Raw genomic sequence first — 27,276 nt, 5'->3', positions numbered from 1 at the left:
AACTTTTAGATACAATATCCACTGCAAAGTAAATTTCACTTTCTCTGTTTAACCCACAGCAGGCAATCAACAAGAGCAAGATTTGAAGGCTTTGACATTTTGTTTCTTGCTTCAGATGCTTCGGATGTAAGATGTTAGCATAACTGCCAACCCTCCTCCACACCAGCACCTAGGAAGGGGCTCAATACGGAGTGAAGAGCAGGTCACACAGCCGGGTACCACTTGGTCGTGGGGTAACGTTTCCGCACAGTATTCCCGGCCCCGGGACAGGAGTGCAAGTCGCGGCAGTCACAGACAAGCTGATCCATCCGAGCGCGGCGTGGCGCCGAAGCCGGAGGGTGTCCGAGTTACTTGGGCTCCAGCCGGCAGCACAGCGAGGGCCCCAGCGACTCCCGCTCGCCTTGCCCCGGGACGGGCAGCCTCTGCTGGCCGAGGCTTCCCCGGGCGGGCAGCGGGGCGTGGAGAGGGCGGCGGCCGGGGCCGCGCCCCTCAGGCCTGGGCTCCGCGGCGGGCGCTGAGCGCCCTCTCCGGGCGGGGCAGGAGGCCGCGGCGCCGCTGGAGGCGGGGTCCCGACACTGCCTCCTCCAGTCCGCTCCCTCCTTCCCTGGCCGGCTCTGGCTGGAGCTCAGCGGCCGCTATTGGCTTAGCGGTTCCATCCGGGTACTCGGCGCAGCGCTGTTGCTCAGCCTGATCGTCCCAATATGGCGGAGGTGAGCGGGGAAAGCGGGTTAGGGCGTTAGGGTTCGGTTGGCTCCTCGCAGGGCTCCGCCGTCGGTAGGCCCCCTACGTCCGCTTCGTCATCCCCGTAAGGCGCTTCTGGGGCGGCTCGGCGGCGTGGAGTGGCTGGCGAGGCGGCTGGCAGCACCGGGGCAGTGGGAGTCTGCGTGACTAGGCCGCACGGCGAGTGCCGCGCAGCGCGGGTGCTGGGTTCGCAGCCCGCGGGCGCCCGACAAGCTGCAGAGGGGGGCGCGGAACGGACCAGCAGCGGCGTTGCCGCAGCGTGGGCGATGGAGAAACGCCCGTCGGGAGGGAGGAGGAACGAGCTCTGGGTTGGGAGCGGGGAATAGGCGGCTGGTCCGGCTCCCTCCGCCGTTGCCTGCCCCTGTCATGTCCCGCCGGGGCCAGAGGGAGCGGGAGCGCCCGGTCGGGCGCGGCTCCTGGTGGGGGGGGAGGGGGATGTTCTGCCAGGAGAGGAGGAAAAGAGAGCGGCAGGCGGGGAGCGAGCGAGGGAAGGAGGGATGGGAGAGGGTGAACGGAATGGAGAGGCGAGTTGGGGGCGAGGCAGGCGGGAACGCGGAGCGGCGGAAAAGGAGGGTGGCGGTGGAAGGGGGCAGCTCCGGGGGGAGGGGGGGGCGTGAGACCTGTTGCTGAGCTGGAGGGAGCCCGCGTCTCACCTCGCTCTCTTCTCTTCCCACAGGCTTCCTTTGGGAGTTCGAGCCCAGGTTCGTCCTCACCCACCTCCTGCCCCGGCACCTACCCTGCTGCCTACACGCAGCTTTCTCCTTCCTGCTCATTCCCAAAGCTTTGCTAACTGTAGTTTTCCTAACGCTTCATGTTCACATAACTAACTGCCTGCTTGATTTTTTAAGAGAAGGAGATGTGTGCTGTGGAGTTCTTCCCTTAACTGTGTTGCAGCTAGTAATTGGCTGTTTGGAACCCAAAATGAAAATAAACTTTTGTAGTGCTTTTAAGTCAGCATCTCAGTAAAGTCATGTAGCCTGGAGAGAGATAGCTTCTCTTGTTGCTGATAACTGTGGGCTTGTGTAAATTTTTGTCTTCTTGATAATATCAGAAAATGTTTAAAATAATAATGACATGTAATTGTTAAGGCTTTAACTGCTGTTAAGGTTCTCTGGAATACTTTACACAAGCAAACATATTTAACATCAGCAGGGCTACTCATGAAGAAGTATTTGGGAAATGCATTTGCTTCTGTGTAACTGCTTTCGGCATTGACTGGTTTTAATCTTTTTTTTTTTAAACTATTATTAAATTTATTGAGCTGATGTTATTTTAATATGGTTTTAAAAATTAAATTAGATATTGAGCATTCAGAGCTTCTGAAGAAGTGAGACTCTTTTTATCTAAAATCTGAGAGTGGAATTGAACTTCCACTTGAGTTACTCAAGCATAAAATGAATTAGAACAGCAATTAGAAGCAGTAGTCTTGAGCATACATGTATATATAAATATATGTTGTATTAAGGCAGTTGACAGTTCTTTAAAAGCCATAGGATTAGGATGTGATGGCCAACAGTAGAAAAATGCAACATGTAATGTCTTAATTAGAGTACTATTATCAGCTATACTGAGAGTTCTATGAGACCATAACATGAATAGAATATGAATAAAAAGCATTTTTGGCCTGAATGTTTCCCTATGGTATGGTGTTATGAACTTTCACAGTATTGTCTTAAGCGAGCTAAATGTACAAAATTTACTTCAATTACCTGCATGTAAGGAATAAACACTTAGCATAATTGTTGAAAAATTAATTAGATGCTTTAAGACTCAGAAGTGTTAGTATATACAATTGTATCATTGAAGGCTAGAAGCAGTGCAGAGAGATACTGCTTTATTTTTTTTGAGAAAAGCATTGAAAACTTGTAGCTATTTCCTTCAAACTTTTAAAGAAGTTTTTACATGGAAATAATTCTTAATAAACCTTTTCTTTGCTGCTTGGAAGCCAAGAATTGCAACAGAACACTAGTATGTGAGAACCAGAAGGGAAAACCAGAAGTGAAAGAGAAATATCCTAATCTGTTTTTCTCCATCCTGAAAGCCTTAAGAAAGTGAATGTTAAAGGTCAAAACAACCCTGTATTTCAGTAGTTTTCATTGTAGAATGCTGCCTTTGAGGTGCAGAATATTTGCATCTTTAAAATTTGTTGAATCTAATGATAACAGTGGACAAAATGCACTTAAAATAATAGTACTTTTTTGATGACTTATTACTATGCTAGTTACCATATAAATCATATAAATGGAATCAGAGTCTATAAATCAGTGTCTTGCAGCATCTGAAGTCTTGTGACATGGACTTTATATCTTAATGATGATTTCAAGGATGTTTTGAACAATCTTTTATTCCGTAAAATATTAATTTGAGATTGTACTTTCTGAAACTTAGTTTCAGTAGTTTAGATGCTTCTCCCAAGTACTCTATACTGCAAGAGAGAAAACTGCACCTATTACTTACAGGTACGAAAAGAGAAGGCCAGTTAAAATAGCTGAATCTGTCAGATAGTTAGGAATTTGTTCCAGTTATTCCATTGAGAGTTCTGACCTTGTATGTAAAAATTCATGCGACCTTATTTTTTTTTCTGTGATGTAATTTCATATGTTGGTATAGGAAAAAAAATGACTAAAAAGGGGATTTATTTATTTATTTATTTATTTTTAATAGTTGGCTCTTTATCATCTGAGGATCATGATTTTGACCCTTCTGCTGAAATGCTGGTACATGATTATGATGATGAGCGAACCCTTGAAGAAGAGGAAGAAATGATGGATGAAAACAAAAATTTCAGCTCTGAAATTGAAGATTTAGAAAAGGTAAGAGTGACTCGCTCTCTCCTAAATGTCCATATATGTTGTACCTTTTTTAGTGAAAAGAACACTCAACCTGTTCTTTAGGTTGTATTATATAATACAGTTTCCTGCAAAATGCCTTTGCAGTTTGTTTTTTTTGGGGGTTTTTTTGTTTGGTTGGTGTTGTGTGGTTTTTTTTTTTTTTTTTTTTTTTTTTTTAAATCAGTGCATCCTCACAAAAAGACTGAACTTAGCTTCTGAAAGATATTAGCGTTATGTTAAATTCAGGTTCTTTTCATTTAATAGTATTTTCACTTTGGTTCAGTGATTTCTCTTCCAGATTTCAGAGTACTATCATCTAATATAACTTATAATTTCTAAGTTTTATAAGTTGGAAATAAGTTGAAATTGTACATTTTGCATACTATTAAGTGACAGCTAGCTGTGTTTCATTCTGTTGGTCAGATTTTGTTTTTCCAATCTGGAAACACAATCCTGTTTTAGACATGATGGATCACATTAATTTGCTACATAAATTGTAGTTCTAGGTCTCAGTTTCATCAGTTTGGCATTTGGTGGGTGTACAAAATGACCAGTGTGCTCCTTGGCTTTTCCTATTCCTTTTTACACTTTTTAATTACATGTTTTTCCTATTTACACCTCTTGTTCATCTGTGGCAGTGCATCACCCACTTTAAATGACTGCTGAATGCTGAACATCCACAAACTGATACTTCTTGCATTACCATTCAGTAACCCACTTACACCACTCAGCATAACTGCAGATTTTGGTCAGAGTTCCAGGAAAGTGTAATTTTTAGCATTAAATATGAGACTGTGTTTTTGTAGTCCATGTAAAAACAAGTTTTTAAATGTAGAATTGTTAGTGTTTTGGTTGTTTGAGGGTTGGGTTTTTTTGTTGGGTTTTTTTGTTTGTTTGGTTTTTTTCTGCTACCTTTACAATTACATTTTTGCTGATTGTGAACTTGCAGTTATAATACTGAAGCAGCTTGCCAAGTCTGGTGGTTAAAATGGAGTTGTTACTCCAAAAAACAATATTATTGCTTCTGTAACAGAAGGAAAAAAAAACTCTGGAGTGCCACTCATCTTAAACACTTTATTATTTTATGTCCTGATCCTGGAAAGACTTGGATATGAGTTTACATTTACCCATTGTGAAAAGTCTTGCAGGACTAAGACCTTAGTTGACTAAAGAAAACAAGTAATTTAATCAGTATATGAGTTCAACAAGAAATTTTTAAAGGTAATATAACTTTCAAAGGTATAAATATTGGAAAATATTTATAATTCTTTGACTTGAATCGAGTAACTAAAAAAAATGTCCACAGTTTGGTTTATTAACTGTGTTAGAATGCAAGTATGATGATAGTTAGTAAAATAATTTGATTAAAAGCTGCAGGAAAAAAGGTATAAACCAAACCTTTCTCTTGATTTTTGCTTCTATATCATTAGCTGTCTTTCACCTATTACCTTCTGTACTGGTTTTGGCTGGGATAGAGTTAATTTTCTTCACAGAGGCTGGTATGGGGCTCTGTTTTGGATTTGTGCTGGAAACAGTGTTGATAACACAGGGATGTTTTAGTTGCTGCTGAATAGTGCTTCCACAGTGTCAAGGCCTCTTCTGCTCCTCACACTGCCCTGCTGCTTGGGGACTGGCTGAGCATCAGTTGGTTGGTGATGAGCAATTGTTTTCCTTTGGATTGCTTGTCTGTCTTGGGTTTTACATCCCTCCTCTCTCTCTTTCTTTTCTCACCCCCCCCCCCCCCCCCAATTTCCTTACAATTTAAAAAAAAAATTATTTGTTTTAAATTATTAAACTTTTCATCTCAACTCATGTGTTTCTTTTTCACTTTTACCCTTCTGATTCTCCAACTCATTCCACCAGGGTAGGGGGGAGTGAGCGAGCAGCTGTGTGGTGTTTAGTTACTGGCCAGGGTTAAGCCACAACACTCCTTTTTAGTGCCCAACGTGGGGCATGAAGAGTTAGAGATAACAGATTTGACCAGAGCTTATTAGAAGGGATTTATATCTGTTAACAGTTGTGGGTCACAGTATTGATTCATCTGCTCTTGATATTAGTTGATCTGATCTGTGTCATGCTTTTTTTTTTTGTGCTGTACTTGTTAAAGATTTGTTTTGGCTTTTGCAGTTTGCTGTGCTCTGTAGCCCTTAGTGATGTTTTGCCTGGGAGATTTGTTAGTAAAACACTGACCTTGAGCTTACTCTGGTATTTGGGCTCTACTGAAGCCATTACTGTACTTTGGGTACCATCTCATGGAGACAATTAACAATTATACTTCATCCTCTGAGAGGTTTTTTTTTGTGGAGGAAATACAGAATGGCACCTTCACCACCTTCTTCTGTGATGTTTTCTCCCTCATTACAATAACTTTTCAGTATCTTGAACATCCTTGGGTAGTCAAAATGCTTCTTCTATTGGTGTTTCTTAGGAATATTTTGGCTTTTTCTAAGCTTAACAAGCAATTTAGGAATATGACCCAGGCTCCGTGGCAGGATGGTCATGGGTGGCAAGGCATGTGGGAGAATATGGGCAGGTATCTAGAGAAGTGGTCTAGAACTTCACTCCTGAACAACTGTAGGATCCTGATGAAGTGATAGAATGGGGGGGGGGGGGATATGCTCTGACTATTCCAAAGAGGCACAACTTATCATACTGTGCTGGGCCCTGGCCTGCACCTACCAAACACTACTCAATGCTATTCAGCACCCTTAAGGAGAAGAGAGGGTCTCTGGATCTGAAAACATACCAATAGACACTGTGGCTAAACCACAGATCCAGCCTTCAACTACATCAGTCACTTCTATAACTAAAAAGAAACAATGGAAGTGGAAGGCAACTCATTTAGTAAGGGATGAAGAAGCTTCCCCTAAGAGGGAGCAGGAGAGACAATCAGAAGAGCAGCCACAAGAACAGGAGGAGGAAGGGAAGAATCATAAATGAGAGGGAAACCACCTGATCCCTGTCCCTGAGTGAGCTGTGAGACATACAAAAAGATTTCAGCCATCAACCAGGCGAGCAAATTCTCAGCTGGTTACTCCAATGCTGGGATATTGAGGACGATAGTCAGGAATTGGAGGGCAAGGAAGCCCGACAGCTGGGATCCCTTACTAGGGATAAGGCCATTGACAAAGGGACTGGAAAAGGGCAGAAGTCCCCAGTCTTTGGCGGTGACTCCTGTCAAGTGTGAAGGACAGGTATCCCTTCAAGGAAGGATTTGCAAATTCCCGAATCAAACAGACCACCGCTTTGGAAGTTTTTGGTACTGAAGCACAGCTCCTTTTGGCACCTTGATTGCCTGTACTGGATGTTCAAAGGGAGAGTCCCCTCTACGCATCATGCAACTGATGCTACATGGAGTAGGTGAGTTGCACTGATAACGCAACAGGCTCGAATGGGAAACTCCAACCACCCAGGAATTCTGGAAATGATCATGGACTGGCCAGAGGGCTGAAACTTTGGAGTGTTGCCAGAGGACCGTCGTGAAACAGGTTAGTTTTACCCAACTGATGATGTATTGCTGCGATAGTAATCCTGCTTGCTCTTGGAGGTCTCTTCCAACCTTAAAGATTCTGTGATTCTATGAGGAGAGTGACTTGTGCTGAAGAGGCTCCTCTGTATAATAAATTGCTGGAAAATGAAAAGCAATGTGCCCTGTTTACAGATAGATCCTGTTGTACTGTGGGAAAACATTGAAGGTAGAAAGCTGCTGTGTGGAGTCCTTCATGACAAGTCGTAGAAACTGCTGAAGGACAAAGTGAATTGAGTCAGTTTGCAGAAGTGAAAGCCATCCAACTGGCTCTAGATATTGCTGAACAAGAGAAATGACCAGTATTTTATCTCTATACTGACTCATGGATGGTGGCTAATGCTCTGCAGGGGTGACTACAGCATTGTAAGTAGACCAACTACCAGCACAGAGGGAAACCCATCTGGGCTGTGGAATTATGGCAAGATATTACCACCCAGGTGGAGAACCTGATTGTAAAAGTATGTCACGTAGATGCTCACATACCCAAGAGTCGTGCCACTAAAGAACATTGAAACAATGATTAGGTGGACCAGGCTGCTAGAACTGAAGTGGCTCAGGTGGATCTGGACTGGGAACATAAGGGTGAGCTATTTATAGCTTGATGGGGCCCATGACACATCAGGACGTCCAGGAAGGGATGCAGCATACAAATGGGCTCGTGATTGAGGGGTGGACTTGACCATTGATGCCATTGCACAGGTTATCCATGAATGCAAAACGTGTGCCATAATCAAATAAGCTAAGTGGCTAAAGCCTTTTTGGTGTAGAGGACAATGGCTGAAACATAAATATGGGGAAGTTTGGCAGACTGATTATATCACACTACTGCAAACCTAACATGCACTATGTGCTTACAATGGTGGAAGTAACTACTGGATGGCTGGAAACATACCTTGTGACCCATGCCACTGCCTGGAATACTATTTTGGGGCTTGAAAGGCAAGTTTTATGGCAACACAGCACCTCAGAAAGAATTGAGTCAGACAATGGGACCCATTTCCAAAATGACGTCAGACACCTGGGCCAAAGAGCATGGCACTGAGTGGGTATATCACATCCCCTATCATGCACCAGCCTCTGGAAAAATTGAACGGTACAATGGACTGCTGAAAGCTACACTGAGAGCGATGGGTGGTGGGACCTTCAAAAATTGGGATACACATTTAGCAAAAGCCACTTGTTTAGTTAACACTAGATCTGCTGGTTGACCTGGCCCTGCCCAATCAAAACCCCAGCACAACTCTTCCTCACACTGCCCTGCCGGTGAGTAGATTGGAGGTGCACAAGAAGTTGGGAGGGGACACAGCTGGGACAGCTGACCCCAACTGACCAAAGGGATATTCCATACCATATGATGTCATGCTCAGCAATAAAAGCTGAGGCAGCGGTTGGTGGGGGGGCTGCTGCTTGAGGGCTGACTGGGCATCTATTGGTTGGTGGTGAGCAAATGTTTTCATTTGCATTGCTTGTCTCTTTTGGATTTTTTTTAATTATTTATTTTCAGTTATTAAACTATCTTTATTTCAACCCACAAGTTTGTTTCTCACTTTTACCCTTCTGATTCTCCCCTTCATCTCACCCAGGGGGAGTGAGTGAGTGGCTGTGTGGTGCTTAGTTGCTGGCTCAGGTTAAACCACAACGCCTTCTCAACAGGCATTATAAAATATATTGTGTGGGAAATGGAAAGGAAGGATAAAAGGGATAAAAAGTTGCTATATTGGTTTCCTGTTGTGGTGTTTTGCACACTTGCAGCTGTAACTATATAGGAATAAAGTCTTCAAGTTTTTCTGCATTTCTTTCTTGTAGGGGGATTGTTAGTGTTTCTAGTATATCTTCTGTCTTGAAAAAATATAGGCGAATCATGTTCTACAATATGAATGAGATAAAAAGCAAATTCTTAGTAATTACTCTTTAGTTTTCATCCAGTAAACAGTTTTCTTCAGTAGCTTGATGGGACTTCATTATATGCCAAGAGACATGGTTATGAATTATTTCAGTCCTGTGCCTGAAAATATTTTGGATCTTTAATCAAGATTCCTACTTTCAATTAAGTTGTTTGTTCGTTTTTTAACTCTTCTTTTCTTTTTTTTTTTTTTTTTTTTTTTTTTTTTTTTTTTTTTTTCAAAATATGTCTTATTCTTTTAGGCCTGAACTGTTTGCAAGTATTTAGCAATATGTTGAAATGTTTGTAAATCTTCTTGTATTAGGAAGGAAACATGCCATTGGAAGACTTACTGGTATTCTATGGCTATGAACCCGTGATTCCAGTTATGGCTGGTTCCAGTGCGGATAGCTCTCCAAGTGAACTTGCAGATGAACTTCCAGATATGACTCTAGATAAAGTAAGTCAGAACTATTTTCCCCTGTATTATGGTTTAAAACCAGAAATCCAGGTGAGCTTAAATTATATTAAACTTTTTCTTGATGTTACAAAATACTATTTTTGTCAATTTCAATATACAATTAAGAGTTACTGTACAAGTGGTGGACTTGGCAGTGTTAGGTTTATGGTTGGACTCGATGATCTTAGAATCATAGAATGGTTCGAGTTGGAAGGGACCTTCAAAGGTTATCTAGTCCAACCCCCCTGCAAGGAGCAGGGACATCCCCCACGAGATCAGGTTGCTCAGAGCCTCATCCAGCCTGGCCTTGAACGTTTCCAGGGATGGGGCCTCCACCACCTCTCTGGGCAACCTGTTCCAGTGTTCTACAACCCTCATTGTAAAAAATTTTTTCCTAATATCCAATCTAAATTTACCTCCCTCGCTTTTAAAACCATTACCCCTTATCCTGTCACAACAGGCCCTACTGAACAGCCTCTCCCCGTCTTTCCTGTAGGCCCCCTTCAGGTATTGGAAGACCACTATCAGGTCTCCCCGGAGCCTCCTCTTCTCCAGGCTGAACAGCAGCCCCAACTCTCTCAGCCTGTCCTCATAGGAGAGGTGCTCCAGCCCTCTGATCATCTTCGTGGCCCCCTCTGGACCTTCTCCAACTGGTCCATGTCCTTCTTGTGTTGGGGGCTCCAGAGCTGGACACAGTACTCCAGGTGGGGTCTCACCAGGGCAGAGTAGAGGGGGAGAATCACCTCCCTCGACCTGCTGGCCACACTTCTCTTGATGCAGCCCAGGATGCGGTTGGCCTTCTGGGCTGCAAGGGCGCATTGCCCACTCATGTTGAGCTTCTTGTCCATCAGCACTCCCAAGTCCTTCTCCTCAGGGCTGCTCTCAATCCATTCCCCTCCCAGCCTGTATTTGTGCCTGGGATTGCCATGACCCAGGTGCAGGACCTTGCACTTGGCCTGGTTGAACTTCATGAGGTTGGCACGGGCCCACCTCTCCAGCCTGTCAAGGTCCCTCTGGATGGCATCCCTTCCCTCCAGTGTGTCGACAGCACCACACAACTTGGTGTCATCAGCGAACTTGCTGAGGGTGCACTCTATCCCACTGTCCATGTTGCCTACAAAGATGTTGAACAGGGCTGGGCCCAGCACGGACCCCTGGGGGACACCAATCGTGACCGGTCTCCATATGGACATTGAGCCGTTAACCACCACTCTCCGAGTGCAGCCATGCAGCCAACCCCTTATCTACCTAGTGGTCCATCCATCAATCCCATGCCTCTCTAGTTTAGAGAGAAGGATATCGTGTGGGACAGTGTCAAAAGCTTTGCACAAGTCCAGGTAGATGATGTCAGTTGCTTGTCCCTTGTCCACCGATGCTGTCACCCCGTCATAGAAGGCCACCAAATTGGTCAGGCACGATCTGCCCTTGGTGAAGCCATGTTGGCTGTCACCAACCACCTCCTTGCTCTCCATGTGCCTTAGCATGGTTTCCAGGAGAATCTGCTCCATGACCTTGCCAGGCACAGAGGTGAGGCTGACCGGCCTGTAGTTGCCCGGGTCCTCCTTGTTCCCCTTTTTAAAAATGGGGGTTATATTCCCTCTCTTCCAGTCATCGGGGACCTCACCAGGCTGCCAGGATTTCTCAAATACTATGGCCAGTGGCTTGGCAACTTCATCCGCCAGTTCCCTCAGGACCCACAGATGCATCTCATTGGGTCCCATGGACTTGTGCAGCTTTAAGTTCCGCAGATGTTCCCGAACCTGCTCTTCTGCTACAGTGGGCAGTTCTTCATCCTCCCAGTCCCTGCTTGTGCCTTCCACAGCTTGTGTGGTGGGACAAGAGCCCTTATCGGTGAAGACTGAGGCAAAAATGTCATTAAGCACCTCAGCCTTCTCCATGTCCCGGGTAACCAGGACACCAGTTTCCTTCCAGAGGGGGCCTACGTTCTTCTTGGCCTTTCTTTTGTCCCCTACATACCTATAGAAGCTTTTCTTGTTGCTTTTTATATCCCTGGTCAGATTCAGTTCCGTCAGGGCTTTAGCCTTCCTAATGTTAAGCCCAGGAAGAGGGAGGGGTGGGGGGAAGTCATCTTGTTCTCTTTCTCATTATCCTGCTTTGGTTTTAATAATAAGCAAATAGTTTTCCCCAAGTCGAGTCTATTTTGCCCATAATGATAACTTTAAGGATCTCTTCTTGTCCATATCTGAAACCTCAAGTCTTTTTTCTTATCTTGTCTCTCCCTGTTCCCTCAGAGGGTGGGGGGAGTGAGAGAGAGAGACTGCATAGTCTCTTCCCGATTGGGACTAAACTACGACAGATCTTAAAGGTCTTTTCCATCTTGAATGATTCTGTGATTGTGTGGTTCTACTCTGAATTATTTTTCAAGGATATTGAGGATCTGACTGTAATTATAATTATCACTCTTAAACGTGCAACTTTAGTGGCACTCTATTGCTACAGATGAGAAATGATTAAGTTAACAGTTTTTCCAAAACACATCCAGAGAACTTTAAATAGATTTCCTTTTTTTTAATTTTTTTTTGTTTTTTAATTAATAGGAGTGGGTTTTTTCTGAAAAGATCTGTATTTTATTTTAATGTATGCAGTGTCCAGAAATAGTAATTCTGGCTTCCAACATACATGTCATGTATCAAACCTTTGTGGATAACTTAAATGCACTCCTGAATGCTTTGGAAAGTTCCTTTCAGATGCTTATAATTTGGAAAGACCTCAACTTTGGGGGATGAGAGGAGATTGTTTTATGTGCAATAACTGTATGTGTTGCATTGTTGAATATAGACACATGAAACTTCAGGTTTTGTGATTCTCAGGCTAACTTTGAATTCTGAGACTTTACTCCGATTTTTGGCTATAAAGCATATGCCGCTAATAGTTTGTATTATAAAATGTGTAGGTAGTGAGTATGTGTCTCTTTTTACTTTCTGTAAGTATGCTGAAATGATAAACTCCGCAGAAAGTAGCATATAATGATGGCTCTGCACATCTGAGTCACAATTGTGTTGAGGATACAAAAATGTAGTCAGCTTGTTGTCTAATACAGTTCTTTCCCTTTATAATCTCTATACAGAAGGGTTCAAATATGTCTGGTAGTGGAGGAAGTGTGCTTTTTCTTTCCTTTTTCTTTTTTTAACCTACAGAAACATCAATATTTTTTTTCTGATTTGGGAAGATAATGGGTTGTCTATTATCTGTAACTCTTCTTGGCAAAAGTCTACAGAAGTGCATGGCTGTTTTGTGATGTGTGTCCCCTTCCCCAGAGTTTAAGGGGTAACAGCCTGTTAAAGCTTTAGTATATATGTGATGCAAAGGATGACAGAATTATAATGATTTCCACTGGCATTTTTCATTGGAAGCATTTGGAGGAATATCTGAGACTTGATGCTTGCAGAAGTTACTACTTGTGCATTTATTTTAATAGAAGACAAGGGGGAAATTAACCCCTCTGGCGTGAATGGTTATATTTGTTCTGAGATTTAGGAGGAGTGAACTAGCTTTTTAATTGAGAGGACAGTCTGCTAAAATTACTTATGGTAAAATAATTCATTTTAATTAATGGGACTTACAATTTACTGTATCTAAATGCTCACCAGTCTGTACTTAATAGTCAATCTGAGGTTGTGGTTTTGTTTTTTTTTTGTTTTTTTTTTTTTAATGATACAGGAGGAAATAGCTAAAGACCTCTTGTCAGGTGATGATGAAGAAACACAGTCCTCTGCTGATGACTTGACACCATCAGTTACTTCACATGAGGCTACCGACTTCTTTCCTCGACCATTAAGATGTAGGAAACCTAATTTTATAATACTCAAAAAGTTTTAGCATTATATATAGCTTCCTAGCTTAAAATATCAAAATTGCAGAGTAGTGTTGACTTTACCAGGAATTGAGAAACAGTGCTTTGCAGGATGTTGTATGTGAATGTTGTCTTTGGTTGGTATTATTGATTACCTAGAAGACCTATATTTAGTACTGTGCTCAAAGCACAATATTTTTTCTACAAATACAGTAACTTTTCATAATTAATAGTTAATGTGTTGAGGAACACTTTGTGATTTTTCAATATGTTACTGAATGACATGAATATATAACCCATTCTTTTAAATTAGTGTTTCTCTACTAAAGTTTTTGGTGCTGCTTTTAAGCCAGTGACTCCTTCATTCAACCTGTGGATGTGAACTAGGATGTGATTTCTTTGTGATTATTTCCCTTTACACATTCAACAGTTTTCCATAGGACTTCATGAGCCAAAGTGGTTTTATATGGGATGGGGCCTATGAACCTGTGACCACCAAAATTTCACTACCCATGGAGCTATTAGGGAAAGATCCGAGAACCAGTGGTTCAGTTATCCAACCTGGATGAGATATTACTCATTGCTCCAACTCTAGTACACCAGTGAACAAACTAACCTGCAATAGGCAATGTGGAGGATTTTTATCACAGTTTTAATTTGGCAAGTATCTTGAGCTATTTCTGGGGAATTTCATCCCTCTAGAGAAGGGGGATGATAAAAGGAATGTGCTATCTCAGTCATCAGCAATTTGTAGCCCTTTGCATACTGCTGATTGTGTAATGCAAGATGTTTGTATTGAGGGAGATACAAAAACCTTAAAAATGATGATACCCTTTTTTAGTTAAGCAAACTCCAACTTTGCTGGCACTTAAACGTTGCTTATGAACTGTTAATGAATATAACACTGAAAGTGTGGCAGCTTTATGGAAAAAATTATTAGCTCCTCATCTTACTCAGGATTAAGAAACAGTCATCTTTGCTTTGAACTATCATGGTTTTATATCAGAATTGTTACTCTTTCTCTATTAGAACTTTTGGTTGGGTATTTTAAAATCAAATATCCACTGTTTCAGGGAGGGAAATGTCAATTTTCTATGCTGTTGAGAGTTTCATCTTTTTTTCTGATCCCTGTCCATTTCTCTAAGATAATGTTCAATTTTTAAGATAAAAATGTCTTACAGGCTATTTTATGAAATTTGGATTAATTGAAAAAAATAATTGTATGTTATTATCCAGGCATATTGTTGTTTCATGCATTCATGTTAGCTTCTTGCCTGCTACTTCTAACAGCAAAAAGAGAGAGACTGGTGATTGTAGTAATGACTATGGACTGAGGCTCCTCTTCTGTAGTCTTGGATATTGTCTCTGATGTTGATGATTCTATTTAGTTGTGATTAAGCTAAAATTGCAACACTATTTATGAGCATGTTGTTACTGAAAATTGAGAATACAAAATAGCTTTAATCTTACCAGAACTGTAGATTCTATTCTGCCACGGATAAAATAAGAAATAGTATTACTTCAGAACCCAGTACCACAGCATTCCATATTCTAAAATATGAGTTATTCTGTAGAGTACTGTATTTTAATTACTTGGAGTACTCTGCTGTATTTCTTCCTAAGGGGGGGGGGGAAGTTTCAAGAGGAATAAGCAAACTTTTGCTGTCTTTTGATTATTCTATTTTGTGTATATCTATTATATCTTCACTCCAGGCAGCCTTGTTTAAAGGAATGTTTTGAATGCCCATTAAAACTTCTGATGAAAGGCTTTAGTAGGTAATAAAGACTTGCCTTCAACTTTACTTTCTTTGTAATTAACCTGGGACTAAGTTAGCTAAGTTAGTTAACTAGCCCTTGAAGTTGTCTGTTTTTCTCATACCTTTTCTATGAAGTGTAAGCCTTTATTGAAGAAAATTGATTAAGAAAAATTATCTAATTTCCTTTTGACTGTTAGAAATATAGTAGATTGTCTCAGTTGCAGTGATGGTAAATGTTTCAGTTCTGCAATATACAAGCACTGGTAAGTGCTTTCTGACTTCATGCTAGTTTGATAGAAATGTAGATCAACAGACTCATGATGAGTGTCTCCCAGAATAAAAGCAGGGGCTCCTTTCAAAAGTAAAGTATATCTTGTAGTTCTGTGTTTGAACTGAAAATTCTTCCTAGCTAAAACCAAACTTCTTTGTGTCTGAAGCAAACACTATGTGTGATGGAGATAAGGAATCAGATGGTGAAGACGTAGAGGCAGACAATGGTAATTCATCTGAAGAGCTGAGAAAGGTAATAACTATATCTTTAAAAAAAAGTTAAGAAAAACTTTATTGTTAAGAAAAATGCATTAAGATTTATAGTACATATTTAAAATAGTACCTTAATTCTGGAATTCACCACAAAATGCTGCGTCAATGGAATTTGTAATGCTTCCATACACAAAATATTAAGCTAATACCTTTCTCTTGTGATTTTTGTTACATCTTCAGGAAATAATGGTTGGTTCACAGTATCAGGCTGAAATTCCACCTTACCTTGGTAGATACAGGGATAATGAAAAGGGTAAGTTCTTCTGACTGTTTTACTTGTTGTTATGTTTATACATAACAGTTGATTGGAAAAAATGTTATTTAAATGTATAAGAGGAATGCAATGATTTAGTTAGTCTCAGAGACCTTAAAAAAGAAAAAAAAAATAAACAAAAAAGAAAAAAGAAAAAACCTAGTCAACTGAAGTAACACAACCACGTAATTATGTCAGAAATGTGATTCTACAATTTTGAGAGGAGATTCTCAAGAAGACATAGGAGGGTGGTTTACAGTGTTAATACTGAAGTATCTAGTAATATTAGGAGGCAACAAACTGTGGGTCGAGAAGGAAATATTTTTATCAGGGTATCATAACTGGGCTATGAGCATGTAACTTAGTTTACATTGAAGATATTCAAAACTGTATTTTTCTTTGCTTGTTTTTTGGCAAGCACAACAGTGGATTACAGAATGGATATGAAAAACAAAGCAATATACTACTTTAAATTTCTGTAGCTTGAGTAGATGATGTAGGTCCTGATACACCTTGTCTTTTAAAAGGTATGATGTTTTAAGTGTGATGTTATTTCTGTGTAAATTTAGGTTAAAAACTGCAATTGTGCTAGAGTAGAAAAATAACTTCAATAAATAGTTTTATTTTATTAATTTTGTATTGCCAAGAGAGTACATGAAGTATTATGTGTAATGTTCATCACATTATGTGTAATGTTAATCTGGTGAGACCCCACCTGGAGTACTGTGTCCAGCTCTGGAGCCCCCAACACAAGAAGGACATGGACCTGTTGGAGAGGGTCCAGAGGAAGGCCACAAAGATGATCAGAGGGCTGGAGCACCTCTCCTATGAGGACAAGGCTGAGAGAGTTGGGGCTGTCCAGCCTGGAGAAGAGGAGGCTCTGGGGTGACCTTATAGTGGTCTTCCAGTACCTGAAGGGGGCCTACAGGAAAGACAGGGAAAGGCTGTTTAGTAGGGCCTGTTGTGACAGGACTAGGGGTAACAATTTCAAAATAGAGGGAGGTAGATTTAGATTAGATATTAGGAAGAAATTCTTTACAATGAGGGTGGTGGAATACTGGAACAGGTTGCCCAGAGAGGTGGTGGATGCCCCATCCCTGGAAACATTCAAGGCCAGGTTGGATGAGGCTCTGAGCAACCTTACCTGGTTGGAGATGTCCCTGCTCCTTGCAGGGGGTTTGGACTAGATGAACTTTAAAGGTTCCTTCCAACCCTAACCATTCTATGATTCTATGATTTATTGATCAGAGTAAAGAATTTATGGTTTAATCTAGAATTTAAACGTGTGCACAAAGATTCAGGCCACCTCTTGAATATTTCCAATGTATTGTCTTTCAAATAAGCTACTTAAGAGGTGGATACATGATTTCAGTATATTACAAAGGAGGACTATACATCCTGATTGCTTGTAAAATATGGAACGTACAAGTTGTTAAGAGCATTCAGTTGTTAGTGAATGGGAAAAAGAAATTACCACATTGAGACCTAGATCTCCATTCTGTTAATTAAGTTTTGGCAAATTATAATGGAAAATGACCAGTTAGCTACTACCTCTTTTTTTTTTTTTTTTTTTATTTTAATGTTAAAGTAATATCCTGTACTCTTTTACTATAAACTATAGCTTATTTGTTGAAAACAACTGAATAAAACTGAGTGGTTTTGCTAGTTTGTTTATATGAAGATGATTAATAAATATGCATAATTTGACTTGAATCATGTATCTGTCAACAAGCTGCTCCTCTGTAAAAACTGTCTCAAGAGTTCAGTCCCTTATCTCATCCTCATGGCAACTGAATCTCTTTGCCATACCACACTGCAGAGTCTGCCTCTTAACTGAGGCTTTGGGGGAGGAAACATGAGCCACAGTTTAAAAGCAGCATGATGGTGCTTGATTTGATTATTTGTGTATTCCTGTTCTTTGTGAAATAACTTTTGATGTAACAGTCTTAAAAATGTCACAGCTGGCATTAATGGATTTCTGTTTTAACAGCCTATGAAAATGAAGACAGTTTACTTTGGAAACCTGATGTGATCTCAGAAAGTAAAGTTAAAGAATACCTTTTTGAAACCTATTTAAGAACAGAAAATGGAAACATGATTGGCAGAATTCCTCAAGGACTACATACACGGGACAATGAACAAGTATGTTTTATATCCTGTTCCATTTGTGACATATTGCTTTAATTGTTGTCTTTTTCTGCCTTGTATTATTGTCCTGGTTATGACTGGGATGGAGCTAATTTTCAGTAGCCCATGTGTTTTGGATTTCAAATGTGAAGAATGTTGACAAACACCATGATGTTATGAGTTGTTGTTAATGAGACGAAGGACACTGTCTGGCTTCCCAGGTCTTGCTAATGGGCAGGTGCAGGAAGCTGGGCAGGATACAGTCAAAATAATTGACCCAAAAAATTGTCCAGTGCAGCAAACTCTCTGCCCTGGACTTCAGGAGGGCAGACTTTGGCCTCTTCAGGGATCTGATGGGCAAAGTGCCATGGGAGGCAGCCCTGGAGGGAAGAGGGGCCCAGGAAAGGTTGGTTGATATTCAAGGAGCACCTCCTCCAAGCTCAGGAGCGATGCATCTCAACGAAGAGGAAGTCAGGCAAAAAAGCCAGGAGGCCTGCATGGATGAACAAGGAGCTCCTGGACCAACTGAAAATAAAGAAGGAAGCCTATAGAGGGTGGAAGCGGAGACAGGTAGCCTGGGAGGACTACAAAGAGGCTGTGTTGAGTGGCCAGGGATCAGGTGAGGAAGTCTAAAGCCCTGGCAGAACTGAATCTGGCCAGGGACGTGAAGGGCAACAAGAAAGGCTTCTATAGGTACATCGGGGACAAAAGGAGGTCCAGGGAGAATGTAGGACCTCTCTGAAAGGAAATGGGTGACCTGGTTACCCAGGACATGGAGAAGACTGAGGTGCTCAATGACTTTTTTGCCTCAGTCTTCACCGATAAGGGCTCTTGTCTCGCCACCCAAGCTGTGGAAGGCACAAGCAGGGACTGGGAGAATGAAGAACCGCCCACTGTAGCAGAAGAGCGTGTTCGGGAACATCTGAGGAACCTGAAGGTGCACAAGTCCATGGGACCCGATGAGATGCATCCGCGGGTCCTGAGGGAACTGGCGGATGAAGTTGCCAAGCTGCTGGCCATTGTATTTGAGAAATCGTGGCAGTCTGGTGAGGTCCCCGATGACTGGAAGAGGGGTAACATAACCCCCATTTTTAAAAAGGGGAACAAGGAGGACCCGGGCAACTACAGGCCGGTCAGCCTCACCTCTGTGCCTGGCAAGGTCATGGAGCAGATTCTCCTGGAAACCATGCTAAGGCACAAGGAGAGCAAGGAGGTGGTTGGTGACAGCCAACATGGCTTCGCCAAGGGCAGATCGTGCCTGACCAGTTTGGTGGCCTTCTATGACGGGGTGACGGCATCGGTGGACAAGGGATGAGCAACGGATATCATCTACCTGGACTTGTGCAAAGCTTTTGACACTGTCCCACACGACATCCTTCTCTCTAAACTGGAGAGGCATGGGTGTGATGGATGGACCACTCGGTGGATAAGGAGTTGGCTGGATGGCTGCACTCAGAGAGTGGTGGTCAACGGCTCAATGTCCAAGTGGAGACCGGTCACGAGTGGCGTCCCTCAGGGGTCCGTGCTGGGTCCGGCCCTGTTCAACATCTTTGTCGGCGACATGGACAGTGGGATAGAGTGCACCCTCAGCAAGTTTGCCGATGACACCAAGCTGTGTGGTGCCGTCGACACGCTGGAAGGGCAGGGGTGCCATCCAGAGGGACCTTGACAGGCTGGAGAGGTGGGCCCGTGCCAACCTCATGAAGTTCAACCAGGCCAAGTGCAAGGTCCTGCACCTGGGTTGTGGCAATCCCATGCACAAATACAGGCTGGGAGGGGAATGGATCAAGAGCAGCCCTGAGGAGAAGGACTTGGGAGTGCTGGTAGATGAGAAGCTTAACATGAGCAGGCAATGCGCCCTTGAGGCCCAGAAGGCCAACCGCATCCTGGGCTGCATCAAGAGGAGCGTGACCAGCAGGTCGAGGGAGGTGATTCTGCCCCTCTCCTCTGCCCTGGTGAGACCCCACCTGGAGTACTGTGTCCAGTTCTGGAGCCCCCAACACAAGAAGGACATGGACCAGTTAGAGAAGGTCCAGAGGAGGGCCACGAAGATAAGAGGGCTGGAGCACCTCTCTTATGAGGACAGGCTGAGAGAGTTGGGGCTGTTCAGCCTGGAGAAGAGGAGGCTCCGGGGAGACCTGATAGCAGTCTTCCAGTACCTAAAGGGGGCCTACAGAAAAGATGGGGAGAGGCTGTTCAGTAGGGCAGGATGAGGGGTAATGGTTTCTAAATAGAGGGAGGTAGATTCAGATTAGATATTGGGAAGAAATTTTTTACAGTCAGGGTGATGCAACCTGTTCCAGTGTTCCCCAGAGAGGTGGTGGAAGCCCCATCCCTGGAAACGTTCAAGGCCAGGTTGGATGGGGCTCTGAACAACCTGATCTAGTTGGGGATGTCCCCGCTCCTTGCAGGGGGGTTGGACTAATGACCTTTGAAGGTCCCTTTCAACCTTAATGATTCTATGATTCTAAACTGACCATGCCATAAATGTCGTGCTCAGTATATAAGTGAGGGTTGGCCAGGGGAGCATCTCTCTCTCTATCTCTCTCTCTTGCTCCTTGCTTGCTGCTTGGGACGGGCTGTATCGGTCATTGGGACATTGAGTGGTGAAAAATTGTGTATTGTTCACTTCGTATATATTAATATCCTTATATTCTGTTATTATTGTAGTTTTCCTTTGTTGTTCTAGTAAATTGTCTTCATCTCAAACCATGAATTCCTTTCTTCCGTATTCTTTTTTCCTTTCCCACTGGGGAGGGAGAGCTAGCAACTGTGTGGTGACTAGGACCAAACTCCAACAATTATAAAGGCAGTAATATACAAACTTTTTTTTATTAGATGTTATTGGGATCAGATTCTTATTTGTGATTTAAAGGACATGCTTAGAATTAACAACACTGCCAACATTCAAGTATTTGTATCTGTCATGTTTCTGATTGCCATGCTGTTGACAAATCCAGCTTTACTAATAATAGCATATAATGCTTTACGTTTGCTTAAATCTTGCCTCATTTTTTGGATGGTCTTACTTTTGGTTATTTTAAAATTTTCATCCTGTATTAAGATAAACCCTGTTTTTTATATTAGATATGCTTACTGAAAGGCTAGTTTCAGAAGTTTAGATTGGATATTTGCAAATTTGACTCTTTTTGAAGACTTCTTCTATTTTATAGGCACTATATGAACTTCTCAAAAGTAGCCATAATGTTAAAGAAGCAATTGAGAGATACTGCTCAAATGGAAAGGCATCTCAGGGTAAGAGAGAGTACCTGCTTTTTAAGAAATGTGTGTTTGGAGGAAGAAAAAAAAAAAAAAAAGTTGTGTAGAAAAACCTTGAGTAAGATTCAGAGTGAGCACATCCCATTTCATGATGTCTTTAGCACAGATTAGGTCTAATCTGACCGTTGGCCAGATGGAAATTTCTGCTAGAGAAGTTTGCAACTTGTATAAAGGTTGCAGGATCAACTTTTATACCTTTTCTTCCCTTCTTTCCTCTACTGCTGTTTTAAGAATGGCACAGACTGAGGAGAAGGATGGAGGGGAGAGTCATGTTTTTGCTCGCATGAGGCAGTTCTCACTCACATTACAGTACCTTTTTAAGATTATGATCAATTATAATCTGATGACATTTATACCAGAATCAGTAGAACATAGCTGGCTATGTCAGTGAGCTCCACTGTCTTCATCACTGGCACTAACAATTGTGCTATGTCAATCTTAAACTAGTTTTACCGCATAGTTCTATAGGTCTTTGGTAGAGTGTCAAGAGATTTACTTGAGTTTACAGTGGAAAATGAGGTTTCATCTTGTTTGTCCCTAACTTAATTACTCCCCTAAATAAAAATCAGAGTTTATAATTTAGCAAAGACCCTTCTTTGTCCTGTATTTTAATATATGTGTTGCATAAAGCATAAATGGACTATGAGCCCTGGTATAAATTGATATCCTGGAAGATATTCCCTACTCAGAACTGGATCCAAAAGGAATTTGAGTACTTACAAGTTAGATGCTGTGAAAGCTAAATATCTAAGGTAAAGGTGAAGGCAACAATAAGGAATATCAAGAGTAGTGCTTCAGAAAGCCCTTGTACAAGAAGAGATTGTGTAGAACTAAACAATAAGGAAGTATCAGTTGCAGGGCTGTATCCTAAACCCCACACTTCTCTAGGCTTTCAGTTCTTGTTTTGGGATTTTAATACCTCTGTCCACTTGTGGGTCAGAGCCTCAAATTCTGTCCTAAGAATTAGTACTCTTAACTTCTTAAGAAATAATAAATCAAGTCTTTTGAATGTCCTTTGCACTCCAGGATAAAAGATTTCAGAAATAAGACTCTTTTATGAGTCTTTATAAACAAGAATGTTAGATTTCAGGTAGGATATCCGTACAGTAGAGGAAAGAACATGGGTCTAAATAACTCTTGGTTTTTTTTTTAGAGTGCATTTGGATATTCATGCATTAGCAACACAAATATTTTATTCTCTGTAAAAGGTTAGTGAGTGAAAATAAGTTTATCATGCTACTTTTGCAATTGTCTAGAAGAGATGACAGCATGGACAGAAGAAGAATGTAGAAGCTTTGAACATGCACTTCTGATTTATGGAAAAGACTTTCATCTCATACAGAAAAACAAGGTTAGTATTTTACAGTTAAATGGAAGAATTGGTAGATGATACGATGCTGAAAACTTGTAAAAGCAATGCATTTTTTCAGAAGCCATGCAGAAGAGTGAAATAAGAACTAATATAATAAAACCAGCTTGGCATTTTTGCGCTGATTTTACCTCTGATGTCATTGGAGAAGCTAGGCATTGCAAGATGAGTCTATATTATCTCTGAAATTGACTTATGTTGACATTACTTCCATTTATGCATTTATATTATAATTTAGTTTAAATGTCTGCCTCTCCTAGAAGTCTAGTACTTCCATTTTGTCACCAGGAAGGTGTAATTCTACAGAAACAGGCTTAGCTCTTTGTGTTTTCAGAAAGTGTAGTCATTCATCAGTACTCTGGTTTCTCGCCAATGAAGGAGTTCTAAAGTTGATCTGAATTGTTTCTGATTGACTCCTCTCTGCCTGAACAATAGGAATTGTTTGGGGGTTTTTTTCCCCAATCAAATATATGTATCATTTGGTACAGTTGACAATATGGATGTTTCCAAACTTTCTGTACATCTCCTGTATGTTTTAATACCACCTTGAGGTTTTTTACTGGTTTTGGCTGGGATGGAGTGAATTTTCTTCATAGTAGCTTGTATGGGGCTATGTCTTGGATTTGTCCTGAAAATAGCGTTGATAACACACTGATGTTATTGCTGAGCACTGCTTACACAGAATCAAGGCCTTTTCTGCTCCTCAGATTGCCCTGCCAGCAAACAGGCTGGGGGTGCACAAGAAGTTGGGAGAGTTGGGAGGGGACACAGCTGGGACAGCTGACCCCAACTGACCAAAGGGATATTCCGTACCATATGACATCATGCTCAGCAATAAAACTGGAGGGTGAAGGTTGGTGGGGGCTGCCGTTGCTTGGGGACTGACTGAGCATCGGTAGGTTGGTGGCTAGCAATTGTTTTCATTTGCATCACTCTCTCCTTTTTTTTTTTTTTTCTTCTTTTTATTTTTTTTTTTTTCTTCAAAATTTAAAATTGTAATCATTAAACTATGTTTATCTCAACTTCATGAACTTTCTCACTTTTACCTTTCTGATTCTTCCTCCCCCATCCCACTGGGGGGAAGTGGGGAAGTGAGCAAGCAGCTGTATGGTGCTTTGTTGCTGGCTGGGGTTAAACCGCAACAAGTTTTTTCTTTAGGAGATTGGTGGGGTTTTTTTGTTGTATTTCAGGTAAACTTTATAGGATTGTGGTTGCTGTTCAACAACAGTTAGCTAGTCCTGCTCAACACTTGACTTAACCTGTCCTATGATAAATATTTGGGTGGTTCAAATTTTAAATGGACCTTACCAATAAACAGTAATTCACCAGTGATACAAATAAATAATTTTAAAATATTTTTTCCAACATGCAACAAAGCATGTGAGTTTATCTATCTGTCACTACGGACCAGAATTTGTCTAAGTCTTTTCTGCTTCACTTCTCTTAGGTCATTCATTTGCTTGCTTTTTCCATCTTGAGAGAGTCTGTCTTACAGTTTGAAAAATTGTTATATAGATTATGAACTGAAATGCTTCAGATGTAGATACAGTTTCAATCTAGTTTTTAAAAAAACTCAAACAACAGTAGTGCATACAATAGAACAGATGTAATACTTTGAATAGAATAGTTCAGTTGGAAGGGACCTACAATGATCATCTAGTCGAACTGCCTGACCACTTCAGGGCTGACCAAAAGCTAAAGCATGTTGTTAAGGGCATTATCCAAATGCCTCTTAAACACTGACAGGCATGGGGCATCGAGCACCTCTCTAGGAAGCCTCTTCCAGTGTTTGACCACCCTCTCTGTAAAGAAACTTGAAACTGTAGATCTCTTTCAAGTCTCTCGATTTAATTGGTTTATTCCAGATACTGGAACAGTAAAACTAACAATATTGCAGCAATATGTGGACTGGGGAGATGAAAAAAACAATTCTTTGCATTAATCTTGTCAAGTTCTCTGTTTTCTTTAGGTAAGAACCAGAACAGTTGCTGAGTGTGTGGCTTTCTATTACATGTGGAAAAAGTCAGAACGTTATGATTACTTTGCTCAGCAAACAAGATTTGGAAAGAAGAGATATAACCATCATCCAGGAGTTACGTAAGTAAAACATTCTTGGAATACATTTTTTGTAGCAAATCATAAATGTAGAAATTTTTTTTTTTCCTCCCTGTCATTGCAGTGTAATGCTACAGTGGCTATGGCAACTGAAATTAAATTCAACATAACTTTTAGGCCTTATTTTCCTGTTTCCAATAACCCATTATGAATGCCATATTCTTTAAGGGACTACATGGATCGTTTGGTAGATGAAGCAGAAGCCCTTGGTGGAGCAGTACATTCTTCAGCCTTAACATCTAATACTCGAACAGAAACCACTTCTGATCAACAGCTAAACATTCTGAACTCTATCACTGCCAATGAGTTGACAGGTAAATCAAGGGGGGGGGAAGAAACAACACACCAAACAAACAAAAAACTGAACACCAAACCAAAAACACACACGTGTGTGTGCGCGCGTGTGTGCGTACGCGCACACAACCAAAAAAAAAACAAAAACAAAACCTGAAACAAAAAACTTTGTTGTGACTATATAAACAACTATTTCATTTACATTTTGTGTTCATCTTTTTATCCAGCATTGACAAATAGCGTAGCTACAGTCTGCCACACTTCAGATGTGAACTGCTTGGATGCCTTTCCTCCTATGGACAACTTACCCCGAGCACCAGTTAATCATGTGCCTGTTGGAACAGAAGAATTGCTTAACTTGCCTAGCAATGGTGAAAGTGAATGTTTTAATTTATTTGAGACTGGCTTTTATCATTCAGAGCTAAACCAAATGAACATGTGCAGTGAGGAGACAGAAAGACCTGCAAAGAGATTGAAAATGGGAATTGCTGTCCCAGAATCTTTCATGAATGATGTCTCTGTAAATAACCTTGGTGTGGACTTTGAGAACCACACACACCATATTACCAGTGCCAAAATGGCTGTTTCAGTGACTGACTTCAGCAGTCTATCTGCAAATGAAACAAATGGTTTTATCAACACCCATGCTCTTCACCAACATACTGCCCTTCCCTCAGAATGACTGTGGAAACTAAACAACTTTATGCAGTAGTAGTAAACTTGATGGGAACTATCAGGTTTGCTTAGTCTTTCACTGGAAGTTTGAACTTTGACATCAGTGATGTCTTTTTACGTATAGAACTATATCTTGATTTATCAAGAGTAATTTCTTTTTTCAGTCCATAAACGTGGAAATGTTCAGTGGAGTTTGGGACTAAGAAAACTCTGTGGTGCAGCTTTAAGCTCTGCTTCCATTTTCTTTTAAAGCCTGTAGACAGAGGCCATCATTTCAAAACCAGCACAGTTCTGAACTGATTGGAGTGTCTTTTTAGTCTAAGTTACTTTTGCTGTAATGGATGCAGTGTAATAACAATGTTTACAGGTACTGATCCTGATCCCTGCTCAATGTAGCTCCCCCCCCCCCCCCCTCTTATAAAAGCAGAGATGGGTCTCTCTAACTTAAACTGCACAAACATACAAGGATTTTTTTAAAATGGAAACTTCTCTCATGTGATACTAAACTAGAGCACTTCAGTTTAAAAAAACAGCAAGTTCATCTTGGTGGAAGGTAGTACAGGGGACTTAACATGAGTAAAGTATGGAGACCTATACTTGGATGCTGTTGCAAAATTATAGACCATGGCTACCTTACACAGAAGTAATTATGCTGCCAGAGGTATCTGTGTACTTTAAACTTACTGACTTAAACAGATGCATTTTATGCTATTGTATTTGAATGGGTTTTGTCCACAACTTTGACAATTAATGCATCTGTATAACTTAACTTTCCGAAGGCAAAATAAAAGTCTACATTTTGGAAGACATCTTAAATTCTTTGGAGCACTGCGATTCAAAGTGTTACAGTTCTGAGGGACTATAGTTTATACAGAAGTAGTAGAACCTTGAAGTATGTATTTGAAAGTTTTTCTTCAGTGTAGATTGCATTTATTTGTTTTGGCAAGTCATTGGCTCAAAAATGGCACTTCACTACCTTGGTCAAATGGGAAAGGATGAGTAAAAATGTTTCCCATAAAAACAACTATATAACTTCAGTAAATTTTTGTTTAGAACATTTAGTGCAATTTAGCCATCCACAAAATTTGTCTTGCACATGTTTGTTCTAATTCTTGTGGGAGAACATTACTTGGGTAGGATTACCCCTTTCCCTCTGTACTTTTTCTTTGCACTGTTTGTATTACAAATTTAATTGCCACTAACTTGTTTTCATTACTGAAGTGATTAAGTTTGTGTTGTTGATATTTGTAATATTTGCTTCAAGGTTATGCTGAGTAATTAGAAAGTAGTGACTTTAATATTTGAAAGGGAAGAGGGTATTTATTATGCATACTGTGAACTGCATTGACATCCTGAGTTTTAGATGCAGCATATGGAGTTGGTTTTTTTTGTTTGTTTGTTTGTTTTTTTACAGCATTGTAATGAAGATTGCTTTGAAGTGCTTATGCAATAGCACATTTACCATATTAAAACAAATTAGTTTAGCACAGTGGACAAAAGTAAAGATAACTTTGTAATAAATTCTTAACTTATACATCTGAAATATGTAGTTCTAGTAAGTACATGGTAAATAATGGGTAGCCTTGGCCCTGTGTTGTACTCTGACA

General features: G+C 41.1%; 1 protein-coding gene across 1 annotated transcript; it reads left to right on the top strand.

Moving 5' to 3' along the window:
• Positions 1-701: 701 nt before the first annotated feature.
• On the top strand, positions 702-25,676 carry LOC147596693 (mesoderm induction early response protein 3-like). The gene is made up of 13 exons (XM_086769608.1): positions 702-710; positions 1,418-1,442; positions 3,406-3,554; positions 9,309-9,443; positions 13,125-13,245; positions 15,452-15,537; positions 15,738-15,810; positions 17,801-17,952; positions 21,111-21,192; positions 22,473-22,567; positions 24,555-24,682; positions 24,869-25,014; positions 25,222-25,676. The coding sequence occupies exons 1-13, from the start codon at positions 702-704 to the stop codon at positions 25,674-25,676; spliced, it is 1,656 nt and encodes a 551-aa protein (XP_086625734.1).
• Positions 25,677-27,276: the final 1,600 nt, after the last annotated feature.

Source organism: Chlamydotis macqueenii, chromosome W, assembly GCF_036417535.1.
Source record: "Chlamydotis macqueenii isolate bChlMac1 chromosome W, bChlMac1.mat, whole genome shotgun sequence".
NCBI classification, from domain to species: domain Eukaryota; kingdom Metazoa; phylum Chordata; class Aves; order Otidiformes; family Otididae; genus Chlamydotis; species Chlamydotis macqueenii.
Note: the sequence above shows the minus strand (reverse complement) of the source record. Positions and strands in the feature narration are given on the sequence as shown.